This window comes from Rhinopithecus bieti, unplaced genomic scaffold, assembly GCF_001698545.2.
Source record: "Rhinopithecus bieti isolate Rb0 unplaced genomic scaffold, ASM169854v2 scaffold_5889, whole genome shotgun sequence".
NCBI classification, from domain to species: domain Eukaryota; kingdom Metazoa; phylum Chordata; class Mammalia; order Primates; family Cercopithecidae; genus Rhinopithecus; species Rhinopithecus bieti.
Window position 1 is genome coordinate 3,708,474 of NW_016805277.1, and position 10,198 is coordinate 3,718,671.

The 10,198-nt window shown below is 56.6% G+C and overlaps 1 protein-coding gene across 1 annotated transcript in view; it reads right to left on the reverse strand.

The window, feature by feature from the left end:
- Nucleotides 1-1,194: 1,194 nt before the first annotated feature.
- CBS (cystathionine beta-synthase) overlaps nucleotides 1,195-10,198 on the reverse strand; it is a 31,814-nt gene continuing 22,810 nt past the window's right edge. Inside the window, exons 14-17 of the mRNA XM_017871924.1 lie at nucleotides 9,704-9,849; nucleotides 5,271-5,355; nucleotides 4,515-4,556; nucleotides 1,195-1,999 (exon numbers count right to left, since the gene is read on the reverse strand). Of these exons, the coding sequence (XP_017727413.1) occupies nucleotides 1,896-1,999; nucleotides 4,515-4,556; nucleotides 5,271-5,355; nucleotides 9,704-9,849 (377 nt within the window). The 3' untranslated portion in view covers nucleotides 1,195-1,895. The remainder of the gene's footprint in view (nucleotides 2,000-4,514; nucleotides 4,557-5,270; nucleotides 5,356-9,703; nucleotides 9,850-10,198) is intronic.

Sequence of the window (10,198 nt, forward strand, 5' to 3'; positions counted from 1 at the left end):
GGGGGCGGGGTTAATCTTTTAACCTCAGGCCTGGTCATCAGTGGCACCACCTGGTCTTGCCACTGACTTCATTCCTGTTGTTTTTCAACTTTTACTTCCTCCTCCTCCTCAGAGACAGGAGACAGTAAGAGAAATGGCTTCCTTCCTCAATGAGACACCTCTTGATATGCACTAGCATGGCTATAATAATTTAAAACAAGAAAATAACAAGTGTTGATTAGGACCTGGAGAAACTGGAACCCTCGTGCACTGTTGGTGAGAATGGAAATCGGTGAGACCGCTGGGGAACACAGCTTGATGGTTCCTCAAAAAATAAACATGGAGGCCGGGCACGGGGGCTCACACCTGTCATCCCAGCACTTTGGGAGGCCGAGGCAGGTGGATTACCTGAGGTCAGGAGTTCAAGACCAGCCTGGCCAACATGGTGAAACCCCATCTCTACAAAATACAAAAATTAGCCAGGCAGAGTGGCACATGCTTGTAATCCCAGCTACTCAGGAGGCTGAGGCAGGAGAATTGCTTGAACCCAGGAAGTGGAGGTTGCAGTGAGCTGAGATTGTGCCATTGCACTCCAGCCTGGCGACAGAACGAGACTCCATCTCAAAATAAATAAATAAATAAAGTCCGGGTGCAGTGGCTCACGCCTGTCATCCCAGTACTTTGGGAGGCCGAGGTGGGTGGATCACGAGGTCAGGAGATCGAGACCATCCTGGCTAACATGGTGAAACCCCATCTCTACAAAATACAAACATTAGCCAGGCGTGGTGGCGGGTGCCTGTAGTCCCAGCTACTCGGAAGGCTGAGGCAGGAGAATGGCATGAACCCGGGAGGCGGAAGTTGCAGTGAGCCGAGATTGAGCCACTGCACTCCAGCCTGGGTGACAAAGCGAGACTCTGTCTCCAAAAAAATAAAAAAATAAAAATTAAACATGGAGTTACCACATTACCCAGCAATGCCACTCCTGGCTACACACCCAAGAAAAATGAAAAGAGGTGTCCAAAATGGCCCTGAATGTGCACAGCAGATTACTCACAAGGGCTGAAAAGCACAAAGAACCCAAGTCTGACAAATGAAGAACGAAAATGTGCTCTATCCACGCAATGGCTTATTATTCCGTCACAAAAAAACCAAGTACACGTGCTCTGACGGTGAAAATACTATGCAAAGCGAAATAAGTTAGACACGAGGCTGCAATTGTGTGATTCCATTTATATGAAACGTCCAGAACAGGGAAAACCTATTTTAGACAACAGAGACAGAAAGGCGATTAGCAGTTGCCAGCGGAGGAGGAAGATGGGAGGGGAAATGATTGCTTCCTGCGATGATGAGAGAATGTTCCGGAACGTGACAGAGGTGGTGCCTACACAACTTTCTGGACGTACTAAATGCCGCTGATCATTCACTTTAAGGTGATTGATTTTTAGGTAAGTTGAATTTCACCTCAATTAAAAAACCCAAACACTCAGACTGCTCCCACCAGCTCAGCCCCGAGCTGACGGCGCTGCCCGTGGAGGATGCCGAGCCACCCGGGCTTCTCCCTGCCCCCTTCCCTGTCCCCGTCCTGGACTCTTCTCTCTTTTGCCTTTAATCCACTCTGCCCAGTCATTCCTCGTGTTCTTCCTACCTGGCCGACTTCTCTCTCAGTATTTCCTTGGTGCAACATCCTAAGAGGAAGTTACATTAGAGAAAAGCGCATTTCATCTCACAGGCCATAAATAGGGCCATTTAGGAAGCCATGTGTTAATGAGGGGAGACGGATGCTCCTTGTCGTCTGCGAGGATAACGGGTGCCAGGCGAGGCAGTTACCAATCACGTGTGTGTTTAGGGCTCAGGAAAGCGCAGGAGAAGCGGGCCGGGGTGGCGGGGCCGCTCCGCAGTGCCCAGCGCTCCCGACTTCACTTCTGGTCCCGCTCCTGGGCGGCCACGAAGTTCAGCAAGTCAATGGCGGTGACCACCCCGAACACCATCTGCCGCTGACTGGACTTCCCGGTGCTGTGGTCTGAGGGGAGAACGAGGCAGCGGGTTTGCAGGTGCCGCGGGAGGCTGGGTGGGCTGCTGCGCTGCAGGAGGCTCCTGGGGGGCCTAGAGGACCTACCTGTGCACTGTGGGGACCCCAGGGCGGCCTGCTGGAGCCCAGCAGCCAAGGCTGTGTTCTTTTTTTTTTTTTTTTTTCCGAGACAGAGCCTCACTGTCACCCAGGCTGGAGTGCAGTGGTGCAGTCTTGGCTCACTGCAACCTCCACCTCCTGGGTTCAAGTGATTCTCGTGCCTCAGACTCCCAAGGAGCTGGGACTTGAGGTGCACATCCCCACACCCAGCTAATTTTTGTATTTTTAGTAGAGATGGGATTTTGCCATGCTGGCCAGGCTGGCCTCGGACTCCTGACCTCAAGTGATCCGCCTGCCTCGGCCTTCCAAAGTGCTGGGATCACAGGCATGAGCCACTGGGCCTGGCCAAGCCTCTTCTGATATGAGCCCCATGGGGTCCCAGGCCAGGCTCTACCCCCACCCCATGAGTCCCATGGGCCCCAGGCCAGGCTCCACCCACCGCATGAGTCCCCTGGGCTCCAGGCCAGGCTCCACCCACTGTATGAGTCCCCTAGGCCCCAGGCCAGGCTCTACCCCGCCCCCCACCCCATGAGTCCCATGGGAGCCAGGCCAGGCTCCACCCACCGCTTGAGTCTCCTGAGCCCCAGGCCAGGCTTCACCCACCGCATGTCAGGACGCACCCTTCCCCGGCCCACCAGCTGGGATCCTGAGGCGCTCAGGACTTCAGAGCCGGTGTGAGCCTGAAATTCAAGCCTGCTCACAAGGCCGGCACAGTGGCTCACACCTGTGATCCCAGTGCTGTGGAAGGCCAAGGTGGGAGGATCATTTAAGCCCAGAAGTCTGGGACCAGCCTAGGCAACATATCGAAACCCCATCTCTACAGAATTTTTTTTTTTTTTTTGAGACGGAGTCTCGCTCTGTTGCCCAGGCTGGAGTGCAGTGGCTGGATCTCGGCTCACTGCAAGCTCTGCCTCCCGGGTTTATGCCATTCTCCTGCCTCAGCCTCTCGAGTAGTTGGGACTACAGGCACCCGCCACCTCGCCTGGCTAGTTTTTTGTATTTTTTAGTAGAGACGGGGTTTCACCGTGTTAGCCAGGATGGTCTCGATCTCCTGACCTCGTGATCTGCCCGTCTCGGTCTCCCAAAGTGCTGGGATTACAGGCTTGAGCCACTGCACCCGGCCAGAATATTTTAAAAAATAAATTAGTTGAGCATGGTGGCACAGCTACTTGGGAGACTGAGGCAGAAGGATCAGTTGAGCACAGGAGGTCGAGCCTGCAGCGAGCTGTGATGGCACCACTGCACTCCAGTCTGGGCAACAGAGCAAGACCCTGTTTCTAAAAATAGACAAAAACCCCTTGCCACCACCGGCAGCACACAGCTCCCATCTCTGGCCTGATTCTGTATTCACCCCTACTGCCTTCTCCTGGCAAGCGTGGGCTCGGTGTTAATGCTGGCCCAGGTTCCCACGATGGTTAATTTTAATACAGGTTAACGGGGCCGTGGGGAGCCCAGGCATTGGTCACACATCATTCTGGGTGTGTGTGAGGGGATATCTCGATTAGCACAAGAGTCAAGAGGGAGAAACGCGTGCTACTGTGGAGGGCCTCACCCAAGCAGCTGAGGCCTGAATAGAACCCAAGGTGGAATTTCCTGCCTTGGGGCTTGAACCGCTGGCTCTCCAGTCTCTAGCCTGCCGCCTCACCCTGCAGATCTCAGGGTCTGTCAGCCTCTGTGATCTCATGAGCCAATTCCTTAACACAGATCTCATTCTCTCCCTCTCTCCCCTCCCCACACATCCTCTCAGTCCTGCATAGGGTCTCCACAGGACCCTATGCCAGGACCGTATGCCAGCTCCACAGGACCCTATGCCAGCTGTCATGAGGCACAGAGGGGTGAGCAGGGTGGAGGTAAGAACATCCAGGCAGAGCCCTCAGAGCCCATCCCCACTCTGCCACGGCTGTCACTCCGATCTTTGTAAGCAGAGGTCCCTACTTAGCGCCCCAGGAAAACCAGGGAACCCGGATGAAATGAGCTCCTTGCGTTTTGGGGACACCGAGGCACAGTGATAGTGTTGGAGAAGGGAGCCCTTAGTGCCGCAGGCTTCTGTGGCCCTGAGGCAGTGAACCAGGGCTGGCCGGTGGGTTTTCCGACGAGGACCAGGTGGTGTGGTATGTTAGGTCTTGGGGGCTGTGCCGTCTCTGTTGTGACCACACAGCCCTGACCTGCTCGAAAGTGGTGACAAGCGTGGACATGCTCCGGGAAGACTTGATTTGGGGACCTTGACATTGGCATTTGCATCTTTTTTTTTTCTGAGATGTTCAAACACAACTACATGTGAGATTAAGAGGGGAACCCTCCTACCCAAGCTCAGGGGTGGGGCCAGGGCCCTGGAAGGCCTTCATTTGCCATGGGGAGGCTGTGATTCTGAGCCTGAAAGCCATTCTGAGGGGTGGGTGTTACCTACCTGCAGGCCCCCCCACCACACCTGCCCAGGCCTGGTCCCGCGCTGCAGAGCCAAGGATGGGAGATGGGGTTAGACTCACGGCCCTCACGGACCAGCCTCAGCCGCCGAGTGCTCACCCACTGCACACAGGCCTGGTGAGTGGGCAGGCTCCGGGCTCCAGGCCCCCTCCCAACTCTTCCTGTGGACCCTGGGCCGAGGGCTGCCATCTATAACCCAAAACCTGCGAGCAGCTCTCCTGGCCTGTGGGGATGTGGTGGGGACGCCCAGGGATGTGCTCAGGAGTCACCAAACCTCAGAGCTCGCTGGGAGCAGGGCTCCAAGGACAGCCCACGAGTGGCTCCTCTGAGACCCATGTGGGGGTTTCCATTCAGAGCAGCCCCCCAAAGACCACGAGGCTGTTGGGGCAAACACCGCCTCTCCAGGGCTGCAGGACATGGCCAGGGTCAGGACTTGAAACCCTTCGAGATGTTTCTGGGCTTGTCCCTGAGAGTCTCCAAGACTCCTGGCCTCCCCGGAGGCAAAGGGCCCCTACCCTGTGTGGCCTGAGGGGTCCCTGCAGGAATCACAGGGGCAGCCCACCAGCCCGGGGCGTGTGGGAGGCCCGGGCACGAAGACTGGGTGTCACTGAAGGTCGGCACCACCCACTCCCCTAACACCCCGCGGGGGACGGGGGCCCAGCTGCTGCCCATGGCAGAGGCCAGGCTTGGTGGCCTGACCCCAGTGAGAACCCCATGCGCAGAGCAGGTGTCCACTCACATTGGATCTGCTCGTGCACCACCAGGGCGAAGTGGTCCATCTCCAGGATGTGCGAGAGCCTGCCCAGCGTGTCCGTCAGCCGGATCTGCAAGGGAAGCACGGTCAGTGGGCCGCACCGGCCCCAGGAAAAGGAACACGGGTGACAGGAAAGCATCGCGTGAAAGGATCCTAACCTAGGAATCAGAGGGTGACAGGACACACTGAGAAAGACCCTTTGAGGAGGCCGGGCACGGTGGCTCACACCTGTAATCCCAGCACTTTGGGAGACTGAGTGGGCAGATCACTTGAGGTCAAGAGTTCGAGACCAGCCCGACCAACATGGTGAAACCCTGTACTCTATTAAAAATACAAAAATTAACAGGGCGTGGAGGTGAGTGCCTGCAATCCCAGCTACTCAGGAGGCTGAGGCAGGAGAATCGTTTGAACCCGGGAGGCAGAGGTTACAGTGAGCTGAGATTGCACCATTGCACTCCAGCCTGGGCGACAGAGGGGGACTCCGTCTCAAAAAAATAAAATAAAATAAATAAATAATAAAATAAAATAAAATATTAATAAAATAAAATAAATAAAAAATAAAAAAATAAAATAAAAAAATAAAAAAATAAAATAAAATAAAATAAAATAAAATAAAATAAAAGACCCTTTGAGGAACTATCAAATTAAGAAAGGGGCTGGGAGCAGTGGCTGTTGCCTATAATCCCAGCACCTTGGGAGCTCAAGGCAGGAGGATAGCTTGAGCCCAGGAGTTTGAAACCAGCCTGGACAACATGGCAAGACCTCATCAAAACCACAAAAACTTAGCCAAGCATGGTGGCGCGTGCCTGTAGTCCCGGCTACTTGGAGGCTGAGGCACGTGGATTGATTGAGCCTGGGAGTTCAAGACTGCAATGAGCCATGATCACGCCACTCAACTCCAGCCTGGGCGGCAGAGAGAGACTCAGTCTTGAGGGGAAATAAAAAAACAGGAAGGGATGTGGACAGGCCTCGAATGCACTATTACGTCAAAGAGCCAGTGTGAGAGGGCTCTGTGCTATCTGATTCCAACTCTATGACGTCCTGTTTAAGGCAAAACTAGTAAAAAACAGCCGTGGACTCCGGGGTCGGGGGTGGGCTGAACAGCCGGAGCGCAGAGGCGTTTTAGGGCTGCGAGCGTTCCTCTGGATGGTTCTATGACTCCCATCTGAGGGGAGCTCAAACCTTCACTCACTGTGGCCTTCAGTGCCATCGATTTCCTGGGGAAATGCCACCAGGGCTGCACAAGCCCCTCTTGGGACACAGTGAGGACACTTGCTTATCAGAAACGGGCAGCCAAACCCAGAGGTGGGGCGCACCTCACAGTGAACCACCCTCAGGTCTGCACGGCAGGTGTCCTTCCTGTTTCCACCTGGTAGTAGAGGTGACTTTCCCAGGTAAACCACGAGCTCCCGGGGCTCGGAGGCGGCACCGCCTGACCCTGTACCAAATGCTCAGGAGGCAAAGCACCGCGATGTGCCCCATGCATCCAGAAGCAAGACTGTGATTTATGGAAAGCCCAACCCCCCGGCGCTCGTTCTTACGAAGGCAGACCCTGCATGTGTCGGAAGACCAAGGAGGCAGGGTTTTCCCATCCGACAAAAGAACCAGGAGTAACACCCCGGGGAGCCGTGAAGGCCGGGACCTGCCCTGCCCCTCTCACTGTGGGACAGACCCTCAGCCTGGGGACCACAGGAAAGGCCAGCGCCGGGTAGAACCGTGTGCCCAGGGGATGGGAGCCACTGTTTTCTGTGGTGGTGCCCAGCCTTTGCCTCAGGACAGGGTCTGAAACAAGGTAGCTTCTACTCCTGCTGAAGGCCATCCTATCCCTGCATCCCTTCCCCTTGGGGCCTGGAGCAGAGTGGGACACAGGGAGGCCCCACAGGTGCTCTGTCCCTGCTGGCCAGGCCCCTCGTGTGGGCCATGGTGAGAGCCTCAGGCCTTGGCGGCGGGTCTGCTAAAGCCCAGTGGGGCAAGCCGGGCAAGCGCGGCTGGGAGCTCAGCTGCGCCTGGGAGTCAGGGCATCGCTGGATGATGACCAAGCCTCCGAACCCCCACGCCCTTGGGCATGAGGCCAGCGGCCACCAGCCCTGCCCTTTGGCTGTCTCAGATCCTGCCAGCTTGAAGATCAAAGTCAGAAAACCAAAGCAACCAGAGAGTCTCAACGCAACCACCAGAGAGCCAGCTCAGCACCTCGCCAGGCAAGGGCACCCAATCTGTCCCATCAGTGCAGGCGCCGGAGCGCAGCCCGAGAATCAATACCAAAGGCCACAGACACCATGGAATAGAACTCAGTGACTCAGCACGGAGAGGGGCAGACAGGCATGCGACATTGCGCAGCGGGTCGCAGGACGACCGCCAGGTCCGTGGGAAGGAGGTAGAAATGGTGAGCACCCCCCAGGCGTCTTCACCCACACAGCCCTGGAGGGTGTGGCTGAGGGGGACCCCCAGCCTGGGGTGGCTGCCTAGGGGTGGGGTGGGGGCTCAAAGGGGCACAAGAAGCCTTTGGGGACAACAGATGTGTCATGGGTGACAGCATCGTGGGTGTATATTTATGTCAAAATCACTAAGCTAGGCCAGGCACGGTGGCTCACGCCTGTAATCCCAGCACTTCGGTAGCCTGAGGTGGGCGGATCACAAGGTCAGAAGTTCAAGACCCACCTGGCCAACATGGTAAAACCCTGTCTCTACTAAAAATACAAAAAGTAGCTGGGCATGGTGGCACACGCCTATAATCCCAGCTACACAGGAGGCTGAGGCAGGAGAATCGCTTGAACCCGGGAGGCGGAGGTTGCAGTGAGCAGAGATTGCGCCATTGCATTCCAGCCTGGGTGACAGAGCCAGACTCCATCTCAAAAAAAAAAAACAACAACAAATCACTAAGCTGTGTGTATTAAATATGTTCATTGTATCCTATAATACCGCAGTCAAGAAAGGAGGGGAGAGTGGGAAGGAGAGAAACTTCCAGCACTGGTGGGTAGTGCTGTCACGTGGTGCTGGGCACCATGACCCCACTCGGTGATCACCAGGGGCTGGAGAGTCTCCAGGAGCTCCCCACAGAGTGGGAGGCGATGGCGGCTCCAAAAAGCACAGGAAACACCTCCCGCAGCACAGGTGCTCTGGGGCCGGGACAGCCAGTGCAAAGCCGAGAAGAAACACCCTCTAGGTGGGCATGGGGGTCACGGCCCTGCAAGTTTTCTGTGGAGTGAGAGGAGACACGATGGGGGTTCCTGCAAGGCCCACTCGGGAGGCGGTGGCAGCCGAATGTGAGAAACGCGTGGATTCGGGTGACGTTTCAGGTGTGTGTATGAGATGGGAAAGAAGTCAAATCTGTGCCGGGCGTGGCGGCTCACGCCTGTAATCCCAGCACTTTGGGAGGCCAAGGCGGGCGGATCACAAAGTCAGGAGATTGAGACCATCCTGGCTAACACAGTGAAACCCCATCTCTACTAAAAATACAAAAAAAAAAAATTAGCCAGGTGTCCTGGCGGGCACCTGTAGTCCCAGCTACTCAGGAGGCTGAGGCGGGAGAATGGCGTGAACCCGGGAGGCGGAGCTTGCAGTCAGCTGAGATTTCGCCACTGCACTCCAGCCCGGGCGACAGAGCGAGACTCCATCTCAAGAAAAAACAAACAAACAAAAAAATACAAAAAATTAGCCGGCGTGGTGGCAGGTGCCTGTAGTCCCAGCTACTGGGGAGGCTGAGGCAGGAGAATGGCGTGAACCTGGGAGGCGGAGCTTGCAGCGAGCCGAAATTGCGCCACTGCACTCCAGCCTGGGCGACAGAGCGAGACTCTGTCTTAAAAAAAAAAAAAAGTCAGCTTTGCTCCTACGTTTGGGCAGAACGTGTCTTGGCCTTTCCAGTGTCAAGAGCCTCACCTCCATGTCCCAGGGGCTCCATGTGGAACGTCACACGAGCTTTCCTGGCCACCCTCAGAGCAGCAGTGGGTGGGTGTCTCAGGACAAGCATGGGGTCTAACCAGCCCGGCAAGGAGCCACCATGGGCTTCTCTCAGAATGTTCTAGCTCTTGTTGGATAACCAAGTGTGTGCAAATGAGGCTGGGCATGAGAAAGATCCCGGCAGATGCCGCATGGTGCCGGGGACAGCTTCTCAGCGCAAATGACCTCCTCAAGTCCCCAAGACACGGCTGGCACGGATGAGCCTGCGCTGATGAGAGCCTCCTCTCCGGCTGCTGCGCTTGTAAAGTGGGTGCTTCTCAGCTTCATGGTTTGAGGGGTGCAGCCAGCTTCGGCCTAAGTGGTGTTGAGGGTCGAGGACCCAGCACCCCCACACGGGAAGTGCCACATCCTGCCTTCGAGGCCGGAGGGACTCAGGCACCCTCTGCTGTCCTGAAGCGCCTGTGTACCTGTTTGAACTGCCCGTAGGTGCCTGTTGGAACTGCCCGTAGGTGACTGAGTACCTGTTTGAACTGTGTGTAGATGACTTTGCCGACTTGGTCTGATGGCTGCACCTTCCCAGCAAGCAGGGACGACAGCATGTTCCCAAGCGTCACCATTCCCAGGATCACCCTGTGGGGTGGGGGCAGGCATGGGTCAGCGCTGGCACCTCACGCCTCCCAGGACGGCAGGGCACACCCTCAGCTGCCCCGGGGAGGAGCACTCTCTGGCCACACATGGGAGTCGAGTCTCTGCCACGAGCCTACACACGGCAGGAACCAGGCTGGGCCCTGACGGGGAGAAAGAAACCAGGAGTCCTTGGACCCTTTCAGCCGGAGTGGAGGGTGGCCGGGGTCGAGGGTGACCGGGGTCGAGGGTGACCGGGGTCGACGGTGGCCGGGGTCGAGGGTGACCGGGGTCGACGGTGACCGGGGTCGAGGGTGGCCAGGGTCGAGGGTGGCCGGTGTCGAGGGTGACCGGGGTCGAGGGTGGCCGGGGTCGAGGGTGACCGGGGTCGA